This window comes from Asparagus officinalis, chromosome 1 (genome assembly GCF_001876935.1).
Source record: "Asparagus officinalis chromosome 1, Aspof.V1, whole genome shotgun sequence".
NCBI classification, from domain to species: domain Eukaryota; kingdom Viridiplantae; phylum Streptophyta; class Magnoliopsida; order Asparagales; family Asparagaceae; genus Asparagus; species Asparagus officinalis.
Window position 1 is genome coordinate 1,669,734 of NC_033794.1, and position 14,571 is coordinate 1,684,304.

Here is a 14,571-nt window from a genome sequence, read left to right on the forward strand (position 1 = left end):
TGTTGAGGAAAATAAGTACTACCCCACTTGCCGAGGAGGTCTACCACGAGGGCGTAGAAATCCTAGTCAGGATGAGGACGAGCAGCCCCTTGAGATGCCCATCATCAAACTCGTATGCACTGTTCGATTCGAGCTCACCCTAGCAGGGACTCCTCGTCCACCAACGTCTCCATTGAGTTCCTGCTCGTCCTCGCTTCAAACCCCGCCTTCATCCACAACGTGGCTCTCGTCGGCCACCTTCAGCACGACAAGACCTTTTCATGGACATGCTCGTCGATCAGACCCAAAAAATATCGACGTTTGATACTGAGAGGGAGAGACATGTGAGGTTTGTTGATACAAAGATCGATGAGTAGGAGAGGACGATCTTGATTAAGAGTGCGCCCATGAGCTTGGTACTCGAGGATTCCAATGATGCCAATGTTATGGATACCCACGGGACTACTAGCCCCGTGAGTTTTTCGTATTTTGCAAAAAAACGACCTCTTTTTTGCTAGCCTTAGTGAGCTGGCAAAAAATAGGTCGGTTTTCCTAAATATTTAGTAAAACAGTAGTTTTTGCTAAATATTTATCAAAAAATATCTCTTTTTTCAAAAGTTCTCATTTGATAAAAACTGGCCCCAAGTTGAACTAGTTCAAAATTCTATCATTAAATTAGAGTAAAAAATGGGTGATCTATATCATTCACGGGTAGTCAAAATGGTTAGTTTGGGAATTACAACTCTTATATATATTATGCCGATAACCCTACCCTCGTGTAGAGGTGATTCTGATAGGATCCAAATGTAAACCCAGTTAACAAAAAAAAAAAAAGAGTAAAAAAAAACTAATTTTATTTTGGAGTAGTCAAACGCACACTTAGGTTTCCCCAAGTGAGCTAGCACTTCACTTGCCCTTGTTGCTCATAAAGCAAGCGGGTCGTTCACTTTCCTCTCCCCACGTTTATGCAACCCCCAGTCCAGTCACCGCCCGGTAATCTCCACCACCCCTCTTTCAACCAAAAGCCTTCTTTATTTCCCCCACCTCTTTGTATCTTATCGTCACCTGAAGAAATATCGACCGCGACCCGCACGATTTTTTCACATCAATAATGGTCAATCTAATCTTATCGTTGCCAACAAACCCGCGATTCCCTTAAAAAGTAATAATAAAAGTCAAAAAAAAAAAAAAACGAGCCGCGATAACTCGTCGCGTCTTTTGTTAAACCCTCACGTATCGCGATAAAATCAAGAAAGCGGTGGCATTCCGCGTAATTAACAGCAAAGACCCCGCCCAAGATAAAAAAAAAAAAAAAAAAAAAAAAAAAAAAAAAACGAGCCGCGATAACTCGTCGCGTCTTTTGTTAAACCCTCACGTATCGCGATAAAATCAAGAAAGCGGTGGCATTCCGCGTAATTAACAGCAAAGACCCCGCCCAAGATTTTTTTGTCCAACGCGCTGATGGGTTCTTTTTGGTCCCCCTCCCCCCTCCGGCGGGCCCCACGTGCTTATCTGAACAGCGAACAGCGCAGCGGAGCCAGCTGGACGCGTGGCCTCATTCCGGCGGCCGAAAATCCTGTTACGGGGCCATGTCATTCGAAACGCGCGAATGCCAGCTGGCCGGCATCGCGGTGGGGCTTATAAAAGCGCGAGTGCTTATCGATGATAAGACCGCGTGGTTATAAAATGTGATAAGTAGATCTGCAGGTGGCCTGGATAAGCTCCTGTTCTCTCTTCTGTCTCCTCCCCTATAAATCTGAGCCCCTCTGCATCTGAAAATGGGATTTCTTAAATTTTCTCGCTTCATTTTCCAGAGAGAGAGAGAGAGGGGCGTCTTCACCTGCGACCCCTTCAAGTTTCGAATCGATCTCTCTGCTCAAGGTCAGCACCTTAATTTATTCTTATTTTTTTTCTTCCTTTTTTAGTTTTTTTTTTGTGTGGCTTAAATCCTCAGATTTCTAGCCTTTTATTGTTCGCGATTGTTCGTTCCGATCACTCGAAACCCTAGATTCGTTGAGCCAGAGGCGAGATCTCTGGAGGTTAGGGTTTCTGGATTCGGAATGGTTTAATGAGCTGAATTCCTTCCTTTTATGGAAACCTTTGTGCTTTTTGTTGCACTTTAGAGGGAAGATTTGATTTTTGAGTGATTTAGGGTTTGGATGCGGGGATCGCGATGTCTTCTCTCAGCCGGGAGCTTGTGTTCTTGATCTTGCAGTTCCTCGATGAGGAGAAGTTCAAAGAGACCGTTCATAAGTATAAAGTTCTTATCTTTTTGCTGTAATCCGATTCTCGTCTGTGGTTTTGATGTTGTTATTGATTTGTAATTCCTTCTTTTGGCAATTTAGACTTGAGCAAGAGTCGGGATTCTACTTCAATATGAAGTATTTTGAGGATGAGGTGCATAATGGGAACTGGGACGAGGTCGAGAAGTACCTCTCTGGTTTCACTAAGGTTGACGACAACCGTTATTCGATGAAGATTTTCTTTGAAATTCGGAAACAAAAGTACCTCGAGGCGCTTGACAAGTTTGTATCTAAGTTTAGGCATGTTGTATTGTCTTTTTTATGAAAGAATCATTAATGAAATTCTATTTATAGGCAAGATCGAGCAAAGGCCGTTGACATCCTTGTGAAGGATTTGAAAGTCTTTGCCTCATTCAATGAGGAGCTATTTAAGGAAATTACCCAACTATTGACATTGGGAAATTTCAGGTATGTTATTATTATTGTTGTTATTATTATTTTTATTTTTTGGGTTGATTTCTGTTGCTCTATATGATTTGAATAATCTATTTTTATAGGGAAAATGAGCAACTATCAAAATATGGGGATACGAAGTCAGCAAGGGCTATAATGCTGGTTGAACTGAAGAAACTCATTGAGGCAAACCCTCTATTTCGTGAGAAATTGCAGTTCCCAAGCCTCAGAAATTCCAGGCTGCGCACTCTTATTAATCAAAGGTAATATTACATTTATACATTGTTAGAAATAGTTATTGCTACAGCTGTATATTGTCTTTATGTGCGTGTTTTCAGAGATACCCATGTCTAGAACTCTTACTGAACACGGATAGTGAGAATAGTTGAAAAGCAGTCATTGTTTATTTAATCTTTTATAGCTTGGTATATTTTCACCATATTTCATATTTCTTAACCACAACAAGCTTAAAGAATTAACTTTCAAGATAAAACCTACAATTAAAATCAATGTTATAAGTATACCAGCTTTTATAGAAAGATAAACCACGAAAAATAAAAAGAAATAAAGAAAGGTAAATGATAGTTCTGCTACCGTAAAGAACAATTCATATAATTCGTGTCAAGTTAGTCACCCTGGCCTATATTTCTTCAGGTGTTTCCTTTGTGTTTTTGTTTTCTAAGAATTTGCATATGTAAATAGTGATATGAAAGTGCATAGAACAATAGATCATTCACAGACATCAATATGAATTTAGTAATGTACATTCATATTCATATCTTGTCCGCATCCATATACAATCTAACTAGTAACTACTATACTGATAAACACATATTTACATACGTGTCGAGCTTCATGAATACTTATAAACACATACAGGTATGTGTATATGGACACATCCACATTGTATGTCATGATCTTTTGTACGGGTCTTTTAATTTTTGTTTTTTGTTTTCCTGTCTGCAAGTGACAGTGAACAAAAAGAAGTATCAGCAAACAAATTTTTTTAGTCTCATCTTTGTTCAAATCCAAGTTTGACCTCATAAAATACTATAATAGATGGGGTATGAATTTTATGTCTATTCGATCTGACAGCTTAAACTGGCAGCACCAGCTCTGCAAAAATCCAAAGCCTAATCCAGATATAAAAACCCTTTTTGTCGATCATAGTTGTGGACAGCCTAATGGTGCACGTGCCCCTTCTCCTGCAAATAGCCCACTGCTCGGGTCCATTACAAAATCAGGAGGTTTTCCTCCATTGGGTGCGCATGGGGTAACGGATCTAACTGTAATTCTATTTCAATTTACTGAATGGTAATTCTAAACCTTCTTATATGAATTCTTTTCTATTTATTCAGCCTTTCCAACCTACAACAGCAACAGTTCCTACACCCCTTGCCGGTTGGATGTCAAATCCACCAGCTATCACCCATACAGCAGTTTCTGGTGGGGCCATCGGTCTCGGTGCTCCTTCAAATCCTGGTAAGTTATAATGTATGATAATAATGAGAGATTTCTCTAGATATCAGTTCCGTTTGGATCTTTGAGTTAATCCACATAAGTTGTTTTATTAACTTGTTCTGTTTTCAATAGCAGTTGCACTTCTGAAGCATCCGAGGACTCCTCCATCAAATTCCGGTTTAGATTATCCTTCAGCAGATTCTGAACATTTATCAAAAAGACCGAGGCCTATGGGGATGTCTGACGAGGTGTGCTAGATTGTCCCAGACAGAACATATTTTCTTTTTTTTTATACCAGTAACTTATTATATCTTAAAGATCATCTAGCAGCTGTTTTATGCCCTTTTATTAATTTTTGGAAGCCCTCTTAGCAGGTGAATCTGCCTGTAAATATATTGCCAGTCACCTATTCTCAAAACCATAATCAGGCTATGCACTCTCCGGATGACTTGCCTAAGCATGTAGCTCGGATACTGAACCAGGGTTCAACTCCCATGAGCATGGATTTTCATCCCATCCAGCAGACTATTCTGCTTGGTGAGCTCTCCATTTAGATCTTGATTCATATGATATCATTACAATGCGCTTTTTTTTCTTCTGATTTATTCAGATTCAGCCCATTTCTTTTTGGTTGCTTCTGTTTGATTCATGTTTTCTTCTTTGGCTTAGTTGGTACGAACGTGGGTGACATTGGGTTATGGGATGTCGGAACTAGAGAGAGATTAGTGCAAAAGAATTTCAAGGTTTGGGAACTTGGAGCATGTTCCGTACCTCTTCAGGTTATGTTCCTTCTCTACTCTTAGCTATATTTCATTAAGCTGCAAGAGCACTGCATGGATGTTGACTGTATGTTATTTTGAAACTTAAATTTGTGGTACCCAGACTGCTCTAGTAAAAGATCCGGGCGTATCTGTTAACCGTATAATATGGAGTCCAGATGGCTCTTTGTTTGGTAAGTTTGCCGATCCTGGAGGTTTCATATCAAAATTAATTGTTGATTAAACTTTATAATTGAAATGAATCTGAATCCTTACTTCAAACCTTTTTTTTGCAGGAGTTGCATACTCGAGGCATATTGTACAGATATATTCTTATCATAGGGGTGATGATGTTAGGCAGCATCTGGAGGTGTATAAAACATAACTAGCATATATTTTAATTTTCAAGCACTCATCTTGTTTTCATATTGGATTCTAATATGTTTGTCTGGTTTGTAGATTGATGCTCATGTTGGTGGGGTTAACGATATTGCATTCTCTAACCCAAACAAGCAGCTATGTGTAGTCACTTGTGGAGATGACAAGATGATTAAGGTTAAAATTGGCAAGTTAGCTATATAAGGAAGCAAAAGTTCACATGTACAGCAAAGTCTCATTTATGTTTTCTTCTATGTAATTTAGGTGTGGGATGCGACTACTGGTACCAAACAATATACCTTTGAAGGTCATGAGGAACCTGTATATTCTGTTTGTCCACATTATAAGGAGAATATTCAGGTACTGTTCTTTTTGGATGTTGGAAGGCATCCGTTTTGTTTATTTATTTACTCAGTCAGGCATAGTATTAGTTATATATCATGTCCATATCTGCTATCTTTATGTCATGTCTATATCTGCTATCTTTATTGATATTCTGATACCGTTTTTGTTGACAATACAGTTTATATTTTCAACTGCATTAGATGGAAAGATAAAGGCATGGCTGTATGATAACGTGGGATCTAGAGTTGATTATGATGCTCCAGGTCATTGGTGCACTACTATGGCATACAGTGCTGATGGTACTAGGTGAATATAGTGCGCTTACCCCTTGTTATGTACTAGGGAAATCCATGTAGTATTTTGATTTTCTTCATCTTACTGATCATATATGAATTCTCCCTTGATTATTTCAGGCTATTCTCATGTGGGACTAGCAAAGAAGGGGAATCATTCATCGTGGAATGGAATGAAAGTGAAGGAGCTGTCAAGAGGACCTACCAAGGTTTCCGTAAGCGATCTTTGGGTGTCGTGCAATTTGATACAACTAGAAACCGGTTTTTGGCTGCTGGAGATGAATTTCTCATAAAATTATGGGATATGGACAATATTAATCTCTTGACGACTATTGATGCTGAGGGTGGACTCCCAGTAAGTAACTATCATGTCATCAATTAGATTTTCGTCAACTTTTCTAGAGGATGAAGAATTATGTAGCTGGTACTAATCTCGTGGTCTTTTGTTTTTTGTTTTGTTTTGTTTGCTTTGTGTGTGTGTGTGTGTGTTTTGTTGTTGTTGTTTGTTTGTTTCCTTTTGCCTTTTCTTTTCCAAAATTTAGGCAAGTCCTAGGATACGGTTTAACAAGGAGGGCACTTTGTTGGCTGTTTCTACGCATGATAATGGAATTAAAATCTTGGCAAATGCTGATGGAATGCGCTTGCTTAGAACATTTGAAAATCGGGCTTTTGATGCTTCTAGAAGTGTTTCTGAAGCTGTTACAAAGGTGCTTTTCAGCTGATTAACTGCTTCCCATCTTTATTGTTTAATATGACACTTTCCTTATCAAATACATTGTTCATGGTGCAGCCTATAATTAATGCCTTGTCTGCTGTCAATACTGCATCTACTTCTGGAGCGACAGATAGAGCTGCATCTACAATGACAATTACTGCAATGGTTTGCTTACTTAACCTAAAATAATCCATGCTGGGACTTATCTTTAACTTTCATTTGTCATTTACACCTGTTAAGGCATCAGATTTCTTAAAGTAGTACTTTTCTTTAATGAATTTTGTTTTCTAATGTTGATAGAATGGGGAGAACAGAAACTCAATGGATGTAAAACCTAGGGTAATTGACGAGTCCATGGACAAGTCAAAGATTTGGAAGCTTACTGAAATTAATGAACCAGCACAGTGTCGATCATTACGGCTCATGGATAATCCAAGGCCCAGCAAGGTAAAATTATTTCAATCTACAACACCTTGATCCTATGATTCGTAACTGCAGCTTTTCCCTACCAGGAGGGAGCTGCTGCAGAAAACTATTTACGATATCTCTTTTTCCCTTGTTACTGCATGACAAATTGCTCTGCTTTGATCTGCTGCTCTAGTTGGTTTGGTTTGATGTTGAGATCTGAAATGCTAGTGTTGCCTTAATTTTTGCTTCTTACAAATTTCTTGTTTACAACTTCCATAATAGCCACATAGTAGTGGATTGTTTCATTTTTGCTTCTTACAAATTTCTTGTTTACAACTTCCATAATAGCCACATAGTAGTGGATTGTTTCATTGTGCTTTACCTTTATGTTTGAAGTTATCCAACTTCCATAATAGCCACATAGTAGTGGATTGTTTCATTGTGCTTTACCTTTATGTTTGAAGTTATCGTTGTCTTCTCCATCTCATATTGTTGATAGTTCATCTTAAATGGAGCATTTTCTAGTCTTATAGCTGGAGCAGAGGGGTTACTTAACTAATTTTGACATTTAACGTCTCCTATATTGCTTGTAATTTCTTGATGGCACATGACATTCTGTAATGGTCTCACGGAGATGCACAATTGTTGATGTTGCTGCTACTATGGCTTCCCTTCAATGTTACACTTATTTTCTTGTTTTTATGTCAACATTTCCAGATTCTAGCATTATTCACTTGTCTATATCTATTAGCCTATTGATAATTTAGCACGTGGTAGTTTAGGATGTTTCATTTTGCCTTTCTTTGGTGAGTTAAACTTTGACAAGACACCTTCTACACGGCACTTTCTCCCATGAATGTCATGCACTATTTGCTTGTGTTTACATGCTAGATATGATTCAACATGTATATTGTCCTTCTTAGGATAGGGTAGGATCTGTCAGCATTCTTGATGAATCTATTATATGTTTTCTATTAAGCTTGTGTACTGACATAACACCTGCGTGCTGAAAAAGTGCATTCATATTCCATGATTTTAATGCTACATTTTCTTGTACTTAACATTAAATATGCTGCCACGTGCTTTGGGCCTTGTGCTAATACGATTTATTTGTTGGCATCATTAATATTGCATGCCGACAATATTTGGAGTTTGCTGGTTCATTGTATTTAATAGTATATACATTTGGCTTTAGACTGATTAATATGTGCTATGTGTCTCTAGCTTCATTGAGTATTTTACATGTTTTTAATGAAGTTATCATGATTCGAAGTTCTAATTTGCAGAAGGCGTGGGACCCTCTGTGAATGGTTTAAGATGCTCATTATTATAGGAGGATAAACTCAGCTAAATTAAGAATGTGATCCTAATCGCTAAATTAATTATGCTCTACTAGTTCTCTTTACCTTTAAGAGAAAAACTTTATTTTGAAACAATTCTAACTAAACAAGTCCTTTTATGTCAATATGTAACCCTAGCATGATAAGGACAAAGTAATCAGGCAAGTTTATTTTAGGTAATAAGAAATTGTAACCAGAGGGGATATATGATCAAACCTCATTTGTTAGATACCTAGTTGTTTTTTCTTGTGTATATTAGACAATTTCACATATGACTACTCTGGTTCTCTACTTTTTCCTTCTTTATGGAAGTAGTTATCGAGGCGCGTGCCCCGGGCGCAGGGCGCTGCGGGCTGTGGCAATTGCACCCCAGAGGCGGGGCATTGCACGCACAAAGCGTGCGCCTCGTGTGCGCCTCGCACGCGCTTGACACCTGCGTTATGTAATAGACTCTTTCTTCTGTTTTTTAAATAATTTACATATTACATATTTACATCATGTAATAGATTCTTTATTGCTAGTTGCTAATTCATTCTCCATCTTTTAATGTTTAACCTATAAAAAGGAAACAGTAATTAGTAATTTAGTATACTTGTTTGCTAATTGTAACTTCTCTAATTATCATCCTAACTAGAAAATTATGAACATGTAATATTTAATTGTTACCTCCATTCTCTATCTTTTCATGCTAACTAGCAAATAACAATTAAAAATGCTAACTAGAAAATTATGAACAATCATGTTTTTTTAATCACTTAATTGTTACTTAAAAATACATATATCATATTTGAAATGAAAATACATATTTCTTATTTGTTACTTGCTTGTTTTGTTTCATAGACTTTTGCTTATGTTGGAGATTATCTTGCATTGTGATTTGTGAAAACTTATGAACTTCTCTATGTTATGCATGCTAATTAAGACTCTTTCGTGATTTAGTCGGTGAAATTATATTTCTTAGTTTTTTTATGTGACAATTTATAAACATGTTGCTTATATGCTTCTTTGTCTTATGTTGGAAAATATTAGTTTGAGTTGTGCGTCTCAATTCAGTGAGGCGTGCGCATCGTTGTGCACCTTGCGCATGGTGCGCGTAAGGGGCCTTTGCGCCCCGCATTGCGCCTTGCGCCTCGATAACAATGTATGGAACTTAAAACTCTCCAATATGTTTTGACCTTTACTCCATCTTAAAAAATTTTCACCATAAGAATCACCATCTTTTTAAAGCTGTGGTAAATCTTGCATCTTTTTTGTAGTACTTGCATACAAGTTAATATGCTTGCTCTGCACGGGACGTATACAACAGCAATATGTTTTCATTTCTCAATTTTTTTAAGATTTTCTTAAGAAATGTCTTCTTAATAGTTTCTTAAAATAGAAAAAGTGAATAGAGTCATGGGGGAGAAAGTTTGATTCTTAAGGACACTGTTGGCAACATTAGCGCGGTCATACAGCTGATACTTGCTAAATATAACAAGGAAAATACATTAATCTCTATGTAATCTATAAAGTGAAGTGAATAAAATCTGATAAAAAGAAGCAATTGTCCATTTTTGGTGCTTTCAACGTCCACAAGATGACTTCAGTGACAAAAATAGGCAATGTGATATGGTGTATAACTAATATAATCATCAATAGTCCGGTGTTTGATATCAATTTATCAACATTTAGGCTAGCTAGTTCCATGTCCCTTCTTTTCCCTTATTAAGATTATTTTTATTATTTTTTAGTAATGAGATGCTTATTAGTGTGTCCATTATAATACTCAAGTTAATAGGGAGAAATATCTGGTGATGTGCAGCAAAGGATTTTCTTTTAATTGATCTTGTATGTGTAAACACAAGAAAGATTTTTGAAGTGTCAAACAAGTCTAGTGATTTTCTTTTGTATTAAACATAAGCATTCATCACTTGCGCAACGTTATCCTTGCAGTGATTCTGTAGCTATACTTGTATGGTGCTCGCATTGGTTGGTTCATGATATGTGGAGGGAATTAAGCCTAGGTCATACAACGACCAAATAAATGGGTTACCTTCATGATGCAGCTCATTAAAGAATGACAATCTGATATCAGATAGTAATTTGTTTTGGTAGAAAATACATCATTTCTTATTAGCCTAAGTCCATTTCCCTGAAGATTATGATGGGAGTGCCTGAGATTGGGAATTCTGCAATGATGTATTATGTAGGTTGCACTATATTAATTAGGAACAAGGCTTGAAAGTTGAAGTTGTAATTATGTCCAGATTCTCAGCACTTAGTGTGCACACATTTCTTTTTGAATTTTATTTAATAGTTGGCTACATGGTATCCCATGAGACCACATAGTTGATTTGCATGTAACTGCATGCTTTTTCCCCTGAGGGTTAATATTAAGAAATACAGAGTTTTCCCTTTAAAGGATATTGTGGGAAATGGCTTTTCCCCTCCAGGAGGGAGCTGCAGCGAAAAATAATTTACCATAGCTGATTCGCATGCAACTGCATTGCAAATTGATCTCCTTTGGCCCTCTACTCTAGTTTGTTTGATGTTTAGGTCTAACATGCTAACTTAAGCCTGAACTTTTGCCTCTTAAAATTTTCTTCTTTACCGTCCAATGCTTCCTGGGATTTTAATTGATCGAATTCTCTTCTCATATTTGCAGATATCAAGATTAATTTATACAAATTCTGGAGTTGCCATCTTGGCTTTAGCATCCAATGCCGTCCATTTACTTTGGAAGTGGCCACGTAATGATCGCAACTTGAGCGGAAAGGTGGGTAATGATAATTGGCTCTGTTTATCCATATTATTTGCCGCTTGTGACTCTGTTGCTAATTAACCTAATGATGCTTCCTCTTTAGGCAACAGCTAGTGTAACTCCTCAGTTATGGCAGCCACCAAGTGGCATACTGATGACTAATGATACAACGGATTCAAACCCTGAAGAAACAGTGCCCTGCTTTGCTTTGTCAAAGAATGATTCTTATGTGATGTCTGCATCAGGTGGAAAGATTTCTTTGTTCAACATGATGACATTTAAGGTTTGGTTAAAACTAGTATATCCTATTCCAGCTTAGATTCTATACATTCAGTCTCTTAACATTTGTTTTGTACTCGATGAATACAGACCATGACAACTTTCATGCCTCCTCCGCCAGCTGCAACATTTCTAGCATTCCATCCCCAAGATAACAACATCATTGCTATTGGAATGGATGATTCAACCATCCAGATTTATAATGTCCGAGTTGATGAGGTATCAAACTATCGAAGGGGAGCGCTTGAGTTACTCCTCACTTTATAAAAAAACATTCTAAAACTATCATCGACGTGCAGGTTAAAAGCAAATTGAGAGGCCACTCAAAAAGGATCACTGGGCTTGCTTTCTCCCATGCATTAAATGTTTTAGTGTCATCTGGAGCTGATGCCCAGGTGAACATATTTTTCATGATTTTTTGGGTGTTTTTTCAAGAGAAATCCCAGACGTTTCAGGCAAATTCATACTTTTTCATTTAACTTTGTTTCTTGTTATAGCTTTGTGTTTGGGGTATGGATGGGTGGGAGAAACAGAAGAGCAGACCTTTGCAATTTCCTCCTGGTAGCACTTCAAATGCAGTTTCAGACACAAGGGTACAATTTCATCAGGATCAGATCCACTTCCTGGTTGTACATGAGACACAAATTGCTATATTTGAAGCCAATAAGTTAGAGTGTGTGAAGCAGGTATAATTTTCCCCTCTTTTAACGATTTTGTCATCTTAGAAATTCAATATTGTATGTGAGACAGCCTAACTGATTATTTTTCTTTTCTTATAGTGGGTACCTCGAGAAAATTCAGCTCCCATTTCCCATGCTGTATTCTCTTGTGACAGCCAATTAATATATGCAAGCTTTTTGGATGCTAGCATTTGCATCTTTAATGCTGCAAATCTGAGACTACGTTGTCGGATTAGTCCTGCTGCTTATCTTCCTGCTAATGTCAGGTATTTTGTTAAAAATATTAGCTCACAAATCATGGTTACCTGTAAAATCATCTCCCTCCTCTCTCTCTCCCTCTCACGGTTTCTATTTCCATTATCAAACCAACACATTTTCCTTGTGTACATTAACATTTTTCTTACATAAACTGGGTAAACTTTTGGTTTTTACTTGCTACACATGCTTGTACAACAACAACAAAACCTTTATCCCAAATTTTGGGGTCGCCCACATGCATCCTATTCTTCCATTTACCTTCTTGCCGCATTAATTATAATTTTGTCACTTTCCCTAAATACTGGCATCTATTTCACAAAGATCAAAACATCTCAATATATTCTCATTTATTTTATTGTCAATAGAAGCAACCTCTAATTTTACTACAGATGCTCTCTGTATTTCTACACATCCATCATAACACTCTCATTTCTGCTAATAACTTCCTGTAATGATTTTGTTATCAAGCTTAATGTTGCGATCTATGATATAAGCTTCACACATCATTGCACATGATTGTGCCTTTGCTGTTTTCCTATTCCAGCTCAAATGTTCACCCACTGGTAATAGCGGCACATCCCTTGGAGCCAACTCAGTTTGCTTTAGGGCTAACAGATGGAGGAGTCCATGTCCTGGAGCCACTAGAATCTGAAGGAAAATGGGGTGTTGCTCCCCCTGCTGAGAATGGATCGGCTTCCTCTGCCTCGCCAGCTGGAGCTGCAGGTTCAGATCTGCCACAGAGGTGATTGGATGAAGAGGAGTTAACTAGTTTGATTGTTATCCTTTCTTTCGCCCTTGACAAACTGAGGGCTTTCTAACCAAGGTATCTTTCTTAAGCTGTTATCATTTTACTTCTTACATCAATTTCACAAAACTAGTATAAACTATTAAGAGATTCGGCAGGAAACTACTTTGAAGTATTTTCTTTTAGAAACCACCACAAACTTTGTAATCAGCAGAAAACCCCTTTAAGATTTAACGATGCAGTTAAAAGGACCAATACATCCCTATCACAGTGTTAAGTGTACGACAGTTAGACATGTCATTTAGTGGAAAAAGTGTGATAGTTTTCTTTAGTTAATATAGTTCATGATAGTCTCCAGCAAGCTTTACATAATACTTCATGATAGTTCTGACTTGTTTTCTGCGAACACCATGACAATAGTGAAATTTAACTTCCTTTGAGCATTCAAAGTGCATGTTGGGATTAAGTTTTGCTTTGTGTATAGCAAGTAACCTTAGTTTATTGTAAGCTAACTTGTAGTTTCCCTTTTCAATTCTTGATTGCGTTCAGGATTTTGGGCTACAAGCTTGTCTCCCAAGAAACAGCTGAAGACGGTTTGATGCTCACTTGTAGGCAGGGATCTATTTTGGTAAAGTATGCGATGTGGGTTAAGAATGTTAAATTTAGAATGTTTATGATGTGTAGAAAGATGTTTATTATGTGTAGAAAGGGTTTCTGTATTTTACATTGATGATAATTTATCTCTAGTTTAAACTTCATGTTCTGTATAATACTTCGCCTTTTGATGGCGGTCTCTTCCCAGGACCAGCCATTTTCATCATGGTTGCTCTATACTATTAAGTGGCACGTATGCAGGCCATCAGCTATAATTTGTGTATGATAATAATATCAGGATCGTAGGGCGCTAGATGCTTGTCATATTCATGCTTACTATGAATGGATCGGAAAGATCGAAACAAACAGAGTACCGTGATGTTCAGCCTTGTGGGATTCGCGGCCAGATTATCATGTCGAAGCAACCACTATCATCCTGTAAATATGCATTCGACGTATCGATGCAGGCAAGATTTTCTCTAAAGGGTTCTCCATGCTATTTCTTTCCCCCCTCTTCCCACATGAGTGAATGTGATTTGGCCGGGCTAAACATCTTCTTTATCTTTTCCTGAGACTTGAGACTGCCCACTCCGCGAACAAACATAAACAGTGAGGGACGGTGGTAAAACTAAACCTTGTATTTTGGGTTCACAGGAATAAATAAACCGTGGCGGGTTTTTTAAATCTCTGTTGGGTTTAAGAGCGAAAAAACCCCGTCCCTGGCTTCAATCGATAACAATGGGTTCGCTTAGCGAGGGACCCGACCCGAGTCCGATCTCGGGCACGGTCTTCTTCGTATCTAGCCCCTTCTTCTGTCCAAAAACCCTAGCCACCGACTTTCTCCGCTCCTCGTGCCCAAAAACCTTCATCGATCACCTCCTCCAGATGGAAACCCTAGCCAG

General features: G+C 37.8%; 1 protein-coding gene across 5 annotated transcripts; it reads left to right on the forward strand.

The window, feature by feature from the left end:
* LOC109845623 (protein TPR3-like) lies at positions 1,755-13,845 on the forward strand. 5 transcript variants are annotated; one of them, XM_020414922.1, is made up of 28 exons: positions 1,786-1,860; positions 1,988-2,018; positions 2,132-2,232; positions 2,325-2,504; positions 2,577-2,690; positions 2,780-2,938; positions 3,771-3,948; positions 4,034-4,157; positions 4,272-4,384; positions 4,511-4,673; positions 4,806-4,915; positions 5,019-5,088; positions 5,191-5,264; positions 5,354-5,449; positions 5,537-5,632; positions 5,796-5,923; positions 6,031-6,265; positions 6,453-6,617; positions 6,701-6,790; positions 6,926-7,072; positions 11,018-11,128; positions 11,217-11,396; positions 11,483-11,611; positions 11,692-11,787; positions 11,890-12,078; positions 12,172-12,338; positions 12,875-13,153; positions 13,625-13,845. In XM_020414922.1, exons 3-27 carry the CDS (start codon positions 2,153-2,155, stop codon positions 13,074-13,076), a joined length of 3,396 nt encoding a protein of 1,131 aa, XP_020270511.1. In that variant the 5' UTR covers positions 1,786-1,860; positions 1,988-2,018; positions 2,132-2,152; the 3' UTR covers positions 13,077-13,153; positions 13,625-13,845. The 5 variants fall into 5 exon arrangements, with proteins under 5 accessions (XP_020270487.1, XP_020270491.1, XP_020270498.1 ...); XM_020414898.1 differs by lacking the exon at positions 1,988-2,018 and having other exon boundaries at positions 1,755-1,860; positions 4,269-4,384; positions 4,508-4,673; XM_020414902.1 differs by lacking the exon at positions 1,988-2,018 and having other exon boundaries at positions 1,755-1,860; positions 4,269-4,384.

Bases quoted from the DNA above. Each gene is read 5' to 3' on its own strand.
- LOC109845623 (XM_020414898.1), top strand. From the start codon at position 2,153: ATGTCTTCTCTCAGCCGGGAGCTTGTGTTCTTGATCTTGCAGTTCCTC. The intron at 2,939-3,770 runs GTAATATTACAT...TCGATCTGACAG, and splicing joins CGCACTCTTATTAATCAAAG to CTTAAACTGGCAGCACCAGC. The intron at 5,089-5,190 runs GTAAGTTTGCCG...TTTTTTTTGCAG, and splicing joins TCCAGATGGCTCTTTGTTTG to GAGTTGCATACTCGAGGCAT.